Source organism: Artemia franciscana, chromosome 20 (assembly GCF_032884065.1).
Source record: "Artemia franciscana chromosome 20, ASM3288406v1, whole genome shotgun sequence".
NCBI lineage: Eukaryota > Metazoa > Arthropoda > Branchiopoda > Anostraca > Artemiidae > Artemia > Artemia franciscana.
In genome coordinates, this window is record NC_088882.1 from 15494213 (window position 1) to 15509755 (window position 15543).

The 15543-nt window shown below is 34.4% G+C and overlaps 1 protein-coding gene across 11 annotated transcripts in view; it reads left to right on the forward strand.

The window, feature by feature from the left end:
* Window positions 1-15543, forward strand: part of LOC136039799 (RNA binding protein fox-1 homolog 3-like) — a 242340-nt gene that overhangs the window by 107838 nt on the left and 118959 nt on the right. For 3 of the 11 annotated variants that reach the window (XM_065723680.1, XM_065723681.1, XM_065723682.1), the window contains exon 1: window positions 3311-3569. The exons of 7 other annotated variants lie outside the window; for them this stretch is intronic. In XM_065723680.1, coding sequence (XP_065579752.1) covers window positions 3390-3569 — 180 coding nt within the window. In that variant the 5' untranslated portion in view covers window positions 3311-3389. Of the gene's footprint in view, window positions 1-3310; window positions 3570-15543 lie in introns of those variants that run through there. One more of the 11 variants, XM_065723683.1, reaches the window with a different exon arrangement.

A 15543-nucleotide genomic window follows, 5' to 3' on the forward strand; every position in this document is an offset into this window, starting at 1 on the left:
GGGAACCTAAAATCATGGAAAATGCTTAGATTGGAGGGATCGGGATGAAACTTGGTGGGAAAAATAAGCAGAAGTCTTACATTCGTGATTTACATAATTGGAACGGATCCGCTCTATTGGGGGGGGGGGGGTTAATTCTGAAAAATAAGAAAAAATTACGTATTTTTAACTTACGAAGGAGTGATCGGACCATCATGAAACTTCATATTTAGAAGGACCTCGTAACTCAAATCTCTTATTTTAAATCTCAACCGGATCAAGCGTAATTGGGGGGGGAGGGCTAGTTGGGGGGACCGAAATATTAGAAAATACTTAAAGCGGTGAGATCAGGAGGAAACTGGATGGAAAGAATAGAAATCTGTCTAAGATACGTGACTGGCAAAACTGGACCGGATCTGCTCTCTTTGGTGGAATTGGGGGGGGGGGTAATTTTGAAAATTGAGGTATTTGTAACTTACGAAAGGGTGACCAGATCTCAATGAAATTTGATATTTAGAAGGAGCTTGTGCTTTAAAGTTCTAATTTTAAATTCCGACCAGATCCTGTGACATTGGGGGGAGTTGGAGGGGGAAACCGAAATTCTTGGAAAACGTGTAAATTGGGGTATTTTTATCTTACGAATAGATGATCGGATCTTAATGAAATTTGATTTTTAGAAGGAATTCATGTCTCAGAGCTCTTATTTCAAATCCCGACCAGATCTTTTGACATTGGGGGAGTTGGAGGGGGAAATGTTAGAAAAACGCTTGGAGTGGAGGAATCGGGATGAAGCTTGGTGGATAGAATAAACAAATGTCCTTGATACGTGATTGACAGAATCGTACTGGATTCGCTCTCTTTGGAGGAGTTGGGGGGAGGGGTTCAGTGATTTGGCGAGTTTGGTGCTTCTGGACGTGCTAGGACGATGAAAATTGGTAGGCTAGGCGTGTCAGGGAGCTGCACAATTTGACTTGATAAAGTCGTTTTCCCAGATTCGACCATCTGGGGGGCTAAAGGGAGAGGAAAAATTAGAAAAAATTAGGTATTTATAACTTACGAGTGGGTGATCGGATCTTAATGAATTTTGATATTTAGAAGGACATCGTGACTCAGAGCTCTTATTTTAAATCCTGACCGGCATTAAGCTTCTTATTTTCCTTTTTAAATCGATCTATTGATTCATAGAATTTTGTTAGAGCTCATACCATATGATCTCTTGGCTCTTAGCTCTTCTCGCCTCGTCACAAGTGCCATATGAGCTCTTAGCTCTTGTTTTCTAGGGCAGGGACAAATACATAAAAAAAATTAAGGTTTTCCAGAAAAGCTTCATTTTTCTTCCCATTCTAAGATGTTTTTCATTTTTTATTGACCTTTTTAGTTTTCTCATGGAACGAAAATGCGTGGCCCTCCCCCTTTACCCGTACCGGTTATTTGTAGGTTAGCCGGATAGACAAATTAAACATAAGAATATTGATAAAGAGGAAGGGGACTTGAAATTTTCTATATAAGTAGAATATCGGAGACGGGAGCTGAATTTTGCTTCAATTTTTTATTGACTGGATACCACTTGTTTACTTTCTTTCTTATTGACTTCAAAAAAATATATAGAAAGTACTAGCATTTACACTTGTTGACTGGTTTTATTTTGTTTCTAGCTTTATTTTGATTTTTAGCTAAAAACCTTGTTTCAAACCTTAGTTATCACTTCAAAAAAAATCGAAGGCTTGTCCTCCTCCTACCTTCCGTCTGGAGGAAAATTGATGGGTGCCCTTAGTTTTTGCGTTGTTTAGTTGAAAGATTAAGCATTTCGTCCTTTGTTGTGTTTAAAATTCACCTAGTCATTGCGATTTGAGAAGTCAAGTGAATCGACTTTTTTTTTTTTTTTTTTTTTTTTTTTTTTTTTTTTTTTTTTTTTTTTTTTTTTTTTTTTTTTTTTTTTTTTTTTTTTTAAGAAATAAATAAGAGCTGATTTATTCTGCCCAACCTGGGTGTGAATTTTGCAAGCCTGAAAAAATAGCATTTTGAATTTTATTTTTATTTTTTTTTAAATTTATTATAAATTTTAGGGTAGCGTGTTAACTGAGACGAAAAAAAGTAGAAAAAATAATCGAATTCCGCGTTTTTTCAAAATATGCATGTAGTTTCGGTAGAATCTAACTATCTTGATACTTAATAAAATAACTAAAGTAAAGCCTTTTTGTTTCTGATTTTGGAGAGTATTTTTTCCTATTAAATAGGCTAGTAGGTTCTAAGCCTACTCTGATTGTGCATGATTTAGGAGGGGGGGGGGGGTAAATACAAAAAAGGCTTGTAAATTTTGCGATCCAAAAAAATGTGTTTTTGGTTTTATTTTTCGGATTTTTTTTTTACCTACTAAAAACTGTAGAGTAGCGTTTTGGAAAGAAAAAAATGAAGCCAGTAATATTTTTCAAAATATTGCTTGTAGTTTGGATCGAATCTAATGAGCTTTATAATTAATTAAAGATCTCGAGCAAAGTCATTTTATATCTCGCTTTCGAGAGGATTTTTTTTTTACTAAGGAGGAAAGAACAATACGTTCTAAACTATGCGTTCATACGTTTAAAACTAACGCTGTTAATATGTTCTAAAACTATTCTGGTTGTACATTACATAGGAAAAAATGAAGGTAACATAAGGTTTGTAATTTCTGCAAGCCTGGAAAAACTATATTTTAATTTTTCGAATTGTTAATATGTTGTAATGGAAGATTTGCGGGTTAGCTAAAAGAAAAGAAGTGAAACCCTCATTTTTTTCAAAATATTATGATAGTTGAATAGGATCTAGTAGGCCTGAAATTTAATGAAATGACTGAACCAAGAGAGTTTAATTTTCGGCTTTGGAGGTGGCTTTTTATACTAAACAGACTAATACGATCTAACACTACTTTTATTATGTAGTCTTTTACTATGTATTTTCTTATTATATGCTACTTTTAGGAAATAATGAAGAAAATAAAAAGAAATAAAGCAGCTAATTTCAGTCAATTTTATTTACTAGCTGAAAATTATCCTCGTTCGCCCTTTTGTCTTTTTTTTCGTCCTTCATTTTTGTTTTCCATTTATTGATGTATGCCAATAAATAATTTTGGGAATTTACAGTCTTATTGAAAATTTCTGGAGCATTAATGATAATAATGAAGTTAGGAATCTCATTCACTGCTTGATATAGATGCAGCTTAGGGTCTCGAAAAGAAAAAATCAACCAACGATCATGTAATCAGTGCCATCTCACAAAATTATCCAGAGTCGCCATCTATGCCTTTATAACTCAGAATATATAGGTGGCTAAATGTCAAAAATTTTGGACTAAGGCTTCAGTCAGAAAGTCGGATTTGACAGTTTTTAGTTTTTAGTGTTTTTTATTGGTTTTTGGTGATCAGTTTGATAAAAATGGCCAAAAGTTTGATAGTAAAAAATAGGAAATTCTCTCGACAACTCACTTCACTTGAGGGGAATGGTGCTGATAGAGTTAGATCGCAACTTTTGAGAAAAGCTTGGTATGACGATTATGCTGAAATTCAAAATGCTATTTTCGATGGATTTTACAAGTTTCAATGCGAAGTTAGGATGGTAAGCTAATTTGTGCGAATTTTTTTTTTTCTGATCATCATTTGTAAACTCTTTTTTTAAAGAATTTCTCCCAATTTTTTCAATTCTAATGTATCCTCTATGCCGCGAAAGCAATCATTACGTTGTATAAATGGTCTATTGATTCCTTGTTAATTTTATTGTCGTAGTGGCTTTTCAAATTTGTCAGTTTAGAGAAAGTTTTAAGATGTTTAGGTAAATTTTTCTATGCCGTCAAAGCCGGAGCAATATTCCCTAAGCTTTACAAATGTATGCTTTTTATGTATTCCCAGTCTTTTATGTGGGACTCAAGATCAGTATTCCCCCTCCAAACCCATAATATCTAGTACCATTACCTCTGAACAGAATCACATAATCATGAAAACATTGTTTTTTCCGAAAGCGGGGGGTTGGGGAGCGTTTTTAAAAGAATCAATTCTTATGGTCTTTTCTAGCAATACAGATCTAGATTAGAGTCTGGACTACTTAAAAAGTAGGGGATTCCCCCCTTTTTTTACCTTTTTTTGGATTTTGTGGGTTTGGTAGACTACTGCTCATAGGGCAATGAGTTAAATGATTTTTCCTATGGAGAAATAAGTTTGTTTTTGGCCATAATTTGGCCTTTTATCTGAGGCTACTGGGCTTCAAACCATTCCTAGGGAGAGATGGGATGAGAGACCTAGTAATTAAGGTGCTGAAAGTGATAAATGAGGTGATCTTAGGTAAAGAGAAGATGGATAGTATAGATAGCTTCACTCACATAAGTAGTATTGCTATTAAGGAAGTCCAGATGATGTGTTTTTTTCGTAGCTGAAGAAAACATTTAGAGAAACAAGAAAGGGAGTTTCCTAGCTAAGAGTAGAATAATGGTTGTCACAGAAGTGACGAGTGTGGCTCTGGAACATGAATGATTCCAAAAGTTGAGGAAGATCTCTCCACAGTTGCCTGAAGATAGTTTTAAGACCGTATTTTAGACAATGAGCTGTATGAAAAATGTGATTCCCCTTTGAAAATGGGGCTTTTCCCACTGTTTAGAAAAACAAACTTAAGGTGGTTTGGTCCCTTATGACGCACGAGGAATAAGGTGTTCTGAAGATGACTCTTTCGGAAACAGATACACTTAGAAAAAAAGATCATCGAATGGATAGGAGATAGGCTATAAGACAAATTTTAAAGGAAGCAGGAACTGCATGAGCGGGAATAAAAAGTTAATCACTGATTACGGTTGAGTGGATTGGAAGTGTATATGTTACAGTGAAAGACCGAAATTAGGTGAATGTCGACATTCACCGATGAAAGTCCCAAATAAGGATGTTTAACAAATATTTCGGACATGCACCAAGTGACTTCCTGGTTTTTGATCACTCACCTTTGTCTTTCTTATGCAAGTTATGATGGTGACAGGTTTGGTTAGGCTATACATCTCGGAGATGGGTTAGAAGTTAGGTTGGAATCTCAGAAATGTTCAACGTTCTCCGTTAGTGTATGGTGACTGGTCAATCAGCACATACTCGCTTGGTGTATGTCCAAGTGTATAGTGTGGTGTATAGTCGCTTGGTGGTGTGTATAGTGTGGTGTATAGTCGCTTGGTGGTATATTTGTTAAATATCCACATTTTGGACTTTCACCGGTGAATGGTGACATTCTCCAGATTTCGGTTTTTCACCGTAACATATATACTGCCTGGGATTGCGACGAGTTTTTAGTTGTAGCTGCAATATATTAAACTAGATTGGCACCAGAAAAAGTATGTCTATTCCAAGATTAGCATGAATATAAGGTTTAGAACCGTTCAAGGGGGGAGATAATCACGGCGGGTTTTGTGGCTGGGCGGCGCATGGATAGGGGGCTGCCCACTTTAATCAAATTTTTCACTTTGATTCGGATTTTTTGCTTATATTTGAGTCGTTGGGGGTTATAATAATTTTTCCCGGGCACTACCAACCCTAGTAACAGCTCTGATAAGACTGACCTTCAACATTTTACTTGTGGTGAATTTTAAGATGTGAGCTTAGGAGGCTTAACGTAACTAAACATTTTACACAATAAGTAATTTGTCTAACTTTTTAATTCACTCTTTCAAAAAGGATACAGAATAAAACAGAAATTCACAGTAAAATCAGTTTTATTGAAAAAGTATAGAAAAATGATGTAGTTTTGAAGATGGTATTATGCAGATTGCTATATTTAGTATTCAGGAACGATTGGCTACAAATATGTACAATGGTATAGACTTGTTGCCAACAATTTTTGTTTTCTTGCAATAGTTTTGCTGCTGAAATGTCTAGAAATAAGTAAATCTAATTACAGCCCAGTGAAATAACTGCTGTAGCCTAAGTTTTATCTATAGAATGCTATTAAAGATAGTTAGGAAAGAATCACTTGATTTGAAAGTTTACCAAACTTCATATTAGGGCGTAATATTAAAACAAAACTTGATATGCATTAAAATTATTTGTGAAAACCCTAGTTCTAATATATGCACATGTCGAAATGCCTATTTATAGTGACAAAAAAAAAAATTAAAAAGAAGGGATATGGGGGAGATTATTCGGAAATATTCGCGTAATTGGGTTTTTCTGAAGATTATGACATCAAAGTAGTTTGTATTTGAATATTTCAATGATAAAAAACCCAAACGCATTAAATACATGTCGGGTTTTAACAAGTAATAGGTTGAGGTTATTAGACTATATAGATAATGCAACTACTACTGCTAACAACTCTACGCAACACCAGGCCGCCTGAGGCCAACACATATGCGCACACTCCTCCATCCTATATATAACGATTGTATATAGTGTGTTCTGAACACCTAAAAGACCGATGAGCTATCTAGCAGTTCTTGATTCGATGAAACATGGTCATGGAGTGTACAGTGGGCTCAGGATTTCCCAAAAATCTAAAAATGATTTTTGATTTACGATTTTTTCTATATCATTGCCTATACCCGCTTTCATCTCTGTTTTATTTTTTTTGTTTATTCCCCTCCGTAATAAGTTCTAGCGCGTGTACTGGGCAGGGCCAAAAAACCTTACAGTGTATATGTAACTCAAAGCCTTCAAGAACTTTATTTTATGTTATTGTTACAGTCAAAATTAATAATTTTCACTGATAAGTTCCCATTTTATGAACCAAGCGATACCAGTATCAAAGACAATGTTTCATTATCGTTTGTGTAACGAGATGGCTGACATTATTCAATTATACATGGAATTCTTCTTTGTTTTGCTTTCATTAACCTTTGTAGATATTTTTATATTACTCTGTTTTAGTGATTTTCTCTTGCTAGCATAATATCAAATATGTGTCTTGTGTTAGGCATGCCTGTCTGAAGAACATTAAATTACATTTCAATCATGCAATATTAAAACGGTATCTATGCAAGAAGAAGAAGTCTTTTATCACTAAATTATTCTTTCGCATTTGTATTATAATTATCATGTTTTTAGGCTGCTGTTTTCTAATTTTCATTTTTCAAAAGGTCCTCGGAATCTACCGAGGCGTGAGGCTCTATTCCGCTTTCTGCTCAAGTATACACATTTTGGCCTTAGAGAAGAAGAGAAATTTTCTTTTAGTTTTTGAGAAAGCTGACGAATATGCTAAGGGTGTTTTCACCACAGTTGGTATTTAAGGGTCTTGAAGAGGCTAATTTCTAATATAAGGCCGAAATTGCAATGTGAGTCTAGACACCATGCGTGAAAAATGTAAGCGACTTATAATTTCCACCCCTGCAGTTTTATAGATGTTCTTAGTTTTCTCCTACACTTAGTCTGGAATTTTTGTCGAATGTTCCGAGAAAGTAAACTCATGTATTTATCTGTGGGAAAAGCCACAATTTCAGAGGTAACATTAGAAAATTTCCTAAGGGGGTGGGTTGCCTGATCTTAAGTAGTCCGTTTTAGGTTGTGGTTTTCTAATTTTCATTTTTCGTAAGGTCCTCGGAATATACCTTGAGGCTCTATTCCGCTTTCTGATCTAAGTGTTTATATTTTGGCCTTTGAGAAGAAGGGAAATTTGTCAGCCTGTATTCATTTTGAGCATGTTTGTTGGGTGTATTAAAAGACGTTTTTAATGCTTTAAGCGGTGTTAAATCAACACACATAAATCCCCACCCATGTATTATCTCATGAGTCAAAGTTTTATGATAATTTCCAATTGTATTAAAATTCAATTTGTAGTGTTTGAGGGAGCTGACGACTTTGTTAAGGTTGTTTTCACCAAAGTCAGTATTTATAGGGTCTTGAAGAGGCTAATTTCTAATATAAGGCCGAAATTGCAATGTGGATATTGCAAAAGATACCATGCGTGAAAAATGTGAATGACTTATAATTTCCACCGCTGCAGTTAGTATAAACGAATTTCTTAGTTTTTATATTGCAAGTGTGAGAGTTGTTTTGAAATATAGAAAAGCGGACGCAATCAAATAAGCAAATGTTTCACGAACGGTGTTTTGTTCTCATCTAAGTCGATATTATTGGAAGCTATTAGTGAAACAAATGGGTTATATATTGTGTTTTGCTTTAAGACGCTCATTGCTGTTTAACCATCACTTTTTATAATCATACTTGTATATTTGCACCAGTGGGGCATTTTATTTTTATATTATGGACTGATGGAGAGTTTTTTGGCTGGTGAGTTATCATAGTACAGAACTAATCACGACCCATAGTAGCAAAAAAAAAAAAAAACGCATTAAGAAAAAACCTTTAGTGAGAAAACATTGCCGTTTGTAGCTGACTCAGAATGATTTGGGTAAATGATTGGGCTTTGGTGACTTCTGTAAGTTCAAAGTTAAGGGAAAGGAGAGATAAGACAGTCCCAGCCTGTTATTAAAAGTATGCCATATAATCATTTGAATTCGGAAAGTAAAATTATTTTATATGCTCTTATATATGCTCTATATGCTCCATAGTTAAGTTTTTTCTTGATAAGAATTCATCAAACCTCTTTTCGTATATTTCTATGATACTTTCCATTCAGTACTCTCATATAACTTCTTCTCTCCCCATTTTGGGATGATCGACTATTCTATTGACCCTAGATGGATGACAAAACAGCTCAGTTTTTCGAAATCTGTCATGCTCCATCCGTAAACTGTGACCTTGACATCTTCTAAATATTCAATATAGACGAAGATACAGCACAACCCTGCTTCACTCCATTGGATCGACCACTAATACCACTTCCTACCTTAACCGAAGCAATATGATTCCCTTGCATTGACCTAATCACTTTAATGTACTTATCAGGTATAACATACAAGGATAGGGCCTTCGTTAAAGCTTTTATATCAGCTGAATCACATGCTTGTTTAGACTCTCAGCAGCTGTTCTCTGCTCAAGGTTGCCTGAAAAGCTAATTTTAATTATGTTTTGGACGTTGAGTAGCTATTCATTCAGAAAATTAGTTAGATATTGATTTTGCGTACTTGTTGAGTTAGATACTGGGTTGTCAGCTTGTCACCTTTTAGAGGCGTTCTCCACCTTCTTGCTTGATGTAAATCCATATGAAAACGTATACACGGGTACATTTTAAACCATCTTCATCTTTTTTTCAAGCAACACATTAGGTGGTTTTCTGACATCACTAGAAGATATTGCACATATGTTTTCAATTGATATTCTATAAACATTTTACCGGAATGAAAGTTTTCTGATGTTTTTCATAATTTGTCAATTTGTTTCGCTGGTTTTATTTTCTTCTTTTATTGTTATATCATACTGCACAAGTAGATCTTATATTTTTATTTACGTTTAACATAGGAAATAATGTACTTTACATATGCTCATAATTCCCAGAACTTATTACTTATATTACTAGTCACGTATCGGACGTCCTACTTATTCACTGGGAGAACTAGTAATAACTATAAGATAATAAATAGTGAAAACCTACTGGATAATAACTAGTTAATAGTTCGAGGCCCCATGTCTTTCAGAAATCTAACGATTTTTTAATAGTTTTCTTCTATATTTCTTATTGTTCATGTTTTTTTTTTAATTATTATCCACCATCCGGCTCAAAATAAAGGTATATGTGTGTGTCTGAATATATGTGTGTGTCTGAATATATGTGTGTGTCTGAATATAGGAAACTAGTATATATATATATATATATATATATATATATATATATATATATATATATATATATATATATATATATATATATATATATATATATATATATATATATATATATATATATATATATATATATATATATATATCCCATTCTTTTCAAAGTCACCCTCTTTGTTCCTTCCAAGAAGTTTCTGTTTCCCTTAAGTATGTTTTTACAAAATCCTCCCACCCCAATCTAATCATCCGTCGAACCTGTCCTAACCATCTCAACCTTTCTCTCATTATGGCCGCTAGAAAGTGGGATTGACCCACATCTTTCGAAAAGCTTACTCTTTGAGATACGATCAGTCAGTCGGATACTCAAAGCAATCCGTAAGTAATTTCTCTTGAGAACATTGTAGCAAATCTTCCTCCGTTTTTTGGGACGCCCATGCGTCAGAAACATACCTGACCACTATCATCACTCTAGCTTCCAATATCGTAATCTTTGTGTGCAGACTTATCTTCCTATGCTTCCTAATTCCTAATTTTTCAACTGTGAAAAAACACCGTGTGCCTTAGCTGTTCTACTTTTAACATCTTCACACAACACACCGTCTTTACTAATAATACTACCTAGGTTAGTGAAGCTGTCCACTTGATCGATCTTCTCGTTACCCAACATCACCACTTCACCTTCACTAATTCCTTGTCGTAGCGACTTGCTCTTCTTGACATTCATTTTCAAACCTACTCTTGCGCCCTGAACTCGCGGTCGTAATCGTGCTTCTGTAGTTGCTCTTTCAGAAGTTTACTTGAAATAATTATTGTTTGTTATTCTCACGCTATCTACGTTTTTTTTTTTTACTGCCAAGCGGTCTCAAAGTAGCTTTTCATAATTTCAACCTCTCTAAATCTGAAAGGTGGTATGGTTTTCGTTCTTTAAAGCTATTTCATGTTTTAACAGTACGATATTCTCACTCTTCAGATTACCATTTTTTATTGATCTTTGGGTTCTGTTGGTTACAAGCTTGTAAACTCTTTCTCTAAATACATTGTTGGAAGGTTTTACCTTCAAAGAAACTAGAATTCTCTTGCTAAAATTTATTTTCTTTCAGTATCCTATTTTTTAAATTCTCTGCTTGAAAAGGGCTTGGAAAATATTTATTTTCCTGGAAATAAAGAACGTTCATTTATTTATTCGGAAATGCTTTTCCTCTTTAGCTTTTATTCTTTTGGTATCTCTTTTTTGTATATGTTTTTTTCAGTATACTCTGTTTACTGCTGTTTCAAATATTGAGGCAACTTTCAGTTGCTTCAATATTAGATAATTCTAGGGACTCTAAAACAAGCCGAGAATGTGAATTCTAAAATGAAAATGAGAAAATATTGGAAGTAGTGGACAATTTTAGGTTAAAAATTTAACAAAATAATTTTTTATTTATGTTTTAAACCCATACTCATGGAGGATTATGGTTGGTTAAAGCGGGGCCAGTGTTACTTGTAGATGGTTAAAAAGGTTTTTTGTCATCCCGCAAGGCCAAGAGAAATTAAACAAGAAGAAACTTGTGCCAAAGAGGGAAAGACATATTTTCTTCGTTTTTTTGTGGCACTAGCCCCTCCCCCCTTCAAGGAAGGATTGAAAATACATCTTTGGATCGATTTATAGTTCTAATTTATCGTCATGTTTTGCACATCTTTTTTCTCGCTTTTTCATAAATCTGTAGAAAATTTTCAAATTTGAGTTTTTTAGAACATGAGTAAAACTGCTAGAAATATATACTGGATGCGAGAACGGGCTTCTAAACACAGGAACCCTGTTTTTTGTTTTTTTATGTCACTTGTCCTGGTTGTGAGCTAACGAGTGTATCGCCAAAAGCAAAAAGGGGAAGAACATTGTATAAAGAAGGCTGGCCTAAAGTGGTATCTGTCCTCTAACTATCTGTTCTTTTTATAGATATATTTAAAATTTGACTGTATTCACCGTTTACACATTCATCCGAGTGGATGATAATCTGTGATGTGTTTTTAAGCGAGTTACGACGACATCTATAATGCATACTAGTAGATGGCGTATAATATAGATGGCACTAATAAAAGCCAATTACTGAAAACATATAACTTATTATTCCTTAGTATATGGGTAAGAAGGGCTCCAAAGATTGGTTTTACTGATATGTTCTCCTTAGAGCTTACAAATGTTTCCAAATTATACTATTAATGAAAACGCAAGAACACCTACAAACTTAAGCTTAGCGGCGTAAATTCATCTAAATTTTATGGGGGGGGGGGGGCAAAGTTGGAGCCAATTTTCCCAAATCAAGTGAAAAATGAGCTATATAATAACGTAAATGTAAAGATATACTAAAGAAAATTGACCTGTTTCTGTGGATACTTGAATTATACCCGCTTATCTTAGATTTGACCAGATTTTTGACGAAAATAAATTTCAGCTGGAGGGCCAAACTGGGGTCTAGGGGGGGGGGCTGAGGTCCGGGAGGGGAACCCCCCCCCCCCAACCCATTGTAAATTACGCCCCTGCTAAAGCTTAAAATGCTTGGAAACGTATTTTGTATGTTATGAATTTGTGTAAAAAGTCTGAATATATTCGCATTAAGTTAACCCCAAGAAATCTTCTGAGATTTTTCAAATATAAGTCCTTCTTTCTCCAGATTAAAAAAAAAAACAAGTTTTTTTAAATGAAAGTAAGGAGTGACATTAAAACTTAAAACGAACAGAAATTACTCCGTATATGAAAGGGGCTTTTCGTCCTCAACGCCTCGCTCTTTACGCTAAAGTTTGACTCTTTCTCTTAACTCGACTTCTTAAAAATTAAAAAAACTTTAGCGTAAAGAGCGAGGCGTTGAGGACGAAAAGCCCCTTTTATATACGGAGTAATTTCTGTTCGTTTTAAGTTTTAATGTTGCTCCTTACTTTCATTTAAAAAAAACTTGTTTTTTTTGTTTAATTTCTGGACATTTTTAAATTAATGCATTTTTTGATCTTGGCTCTCCAAGCATAAATAATTAAAACGAAATTTGCATATTAATTTTTTTGGGCTATATGGGTTTTTCATAGTTATAATTGGAAGATTTTGAGAAAAAGGAACGAGAGAGGAGGCCTAGTTGCCCTCCAATTTTTTGATTACATAAAAAGGCAACTATAACTTTTAATTTTTTTACTAACGTTTTCATAAGTAAAAAATATACGTAACTTACGAATGAACTTGCGTAGCGAACTTCTATATTCGTATGTTCTATTGCGTATATGAAGGGGCTCACCCCTAGTCGATACCTCGCTCTTCACACTAAAGCTTAAATTTTGTCCCAATTCCTTAAGAATGACCCCTGAATCACAAAGGCCGTAGAATAAATAGTTGAAATTACAAAAAATGATTTAGCGTAAAGAGCGAGGTATTACGAGGAGGTAAATCCCTCATATGCGTAATAATTTCTGTTCGTTTTAAGTATTAATGCTGCTCCTCACTTTCAGTAGAAAAAACTTTTCATATTTATTTTTTCATTGTTTTTTTTAAATAATGCTAGAAAATCCTGCGCCCCCTCCATTGAAAGTCTCTTCCCCCATGAGAAGTTCCTCCATGGAAAGATCCTCCCACGTAACCCCCCCTCAACTCTCCTCCAAACCAAAAAATCCCCCTGAAAACGTCTGTACACTTCCCAGTAACCATTACTATATGTAAACACAGGTCAAAGTTTGTAACTTGCAGCCCCTCCCACGGGGACTGCGGGGGAGTAAGTCGTCCCCAAAGACATAGTTATTAGGTTTTTTACTATGGTGAATAAAATGGCTATCTCAGAATTTTGATCCGGTGACTTTGGGGAAAAAATGAACGTGGGAGGGGGCCTAGGTGCCCTCCAATTTTTTTGGTCACTTAAAAAGGGCACTAGAACTTTTAATTTCCGTTAGAATGAGCCCTTTCGTGACATTCTAGGACCACTGAGTCGATACGATCACCCCTGGAAAAAAAAAAAAAAAAAAAAAAAAAAAACAAACAAATAAACACGCATCCGTGATTTGTCTTCTGGCAAAAAATGCGAAATTCCACATTTTTGTCGATAAGGGCTTGAAACTTCTACAATAAGGTTCTCTGATACGCTGAATCTGATGGTGTGATTTTCGTTAAGATCGTATGACTTTTAGGGGGTATTTCCCCCTATTGTCTAAAATGAGGCAAATTTTCTCAGGCTCGTAACTTTTGACGGGTAAGACAAATCTTGATGAAATTTATATATTTAAAATCAGCATTAAAATGCGATTCTTTTGATGTAACTATTGGAATCAAAATTCCATTTTTTAGAGTTTTGGTTACTATTGTGCCGGGTCGCTCCTTACTACAGTTCGTTACCACGAACTGTTTGAAACTATTGCAGATAGTGCGACATTTATTCTACAATAAAATGTTCAATTCTTCTCACTTCTTTATCAAGCTTCATTGTGTTGCCTTACGTTTTCTTTTTTAATTTAATTCGTTTATTTGAAAGTTATATACAATAGTAGCCGAGAAGCAGAAATGGCAATGTATGTTTTTCCCAGAAACAGTTTATAAAAAGATATATTTAGGCGTGGTATTCTCAAATGAAGCTTGTCGATTCAAAGAAATATTTGATTAGCTTGTATTTATCTGGAATTATGGAAACTTTTTGGAAACACTAGATTTTCTAACTTTTTATTGGCATTTATCTATAATTCTTGTGTTAAAACAAACAAGGTAAACAAATGCTTTTCCTTGTTGAAATATGAGCAAGAGAAAGGTGGAGTTTAAATTGTTGAGCCATTACGTAACTTTGCTTTTAAAAAAGATATAAGCATTTCCTTTTAATTATTGTTTCCCAAGCAAAGTTTTATTCTGGTATATCTTTTTAAGCAGAAAAGTAGCGAATATACAACTTAGAAACGAAGTCTCTTATAGTTGCAGCGCCCCCTCCTCTTTCCTATCGCACGCAAACGCACTTGCGATTCACGTTTAGTTTTGATTGATAAGATATGATTTATTACTGAAGAACGGCTATCACAAGCCCAAATGGGCCGAATTCGCACTTTAGCGTCAATTAACAAAAGTAAACTATAAAAAAATAACAACAAAAAAGTTATAAAAGGGTAAATGTCAAATAGGTAAAAATGTCAAAAATAATAAAAAATAAAAGGCAACTGCCGAATCAACAGAAAACGTTAAAATAGTGAAAACTCGTAAAATTAAAAGGAATAAATAATTAAGTCAAAACCACAATTTAGTTTTGTGACCAAGAGATAGAAAGCTCAAGTTTGCAAAATCCGTGTTAAAATTATAAGGTAGTAAGGGAGTAGGGTGGGGGCACATAATGCCTCTTATGTGCAATATTTCTGAGAATTTTTCTCTTAAACTGCCATATTTTTTGGAACCTTAGTCTTGAACATCACTCCCCGCAAAACTTATCCGACGCATTTTCGTTAGGTGCCTTCCGGTCTGTGTCCCTCGAACTTTCATGATGTTTTTTTTCTAATGCCCTCCTTTTCTATTTGATGTTGAATTAAATCTTTAACGAAAAATACCACTCGCCTTTATGTTTTTGGTAGTAGTTGACGCCAAATCTAAAGAAATGAAAAAAAAATATACTCCCCTAAAAACTTTCAATTTTAGAACAACCTTAAGAAAATCTTACAAAATTGCAGTTTTCTCATATGAATCGGTGTAGGGTCAAGCTAAGGGTAAGAGGATTGAGGTTGAATACATGGTTGAGGTTTCTGTCTGGTTTTCTCTAATGCGCTTTGTTTTGGTGTTTTGTCGAATCAGCTCCCGTGTACGAGCCTGCTGTTGTCTCTTTTTAAATATCTTTCAAAAAGTCATGATTAACATACACAAGGGATCAATCAGTAGGACAATAAAAAAAAAGCGGAAAATCTGTAAAAGAAAT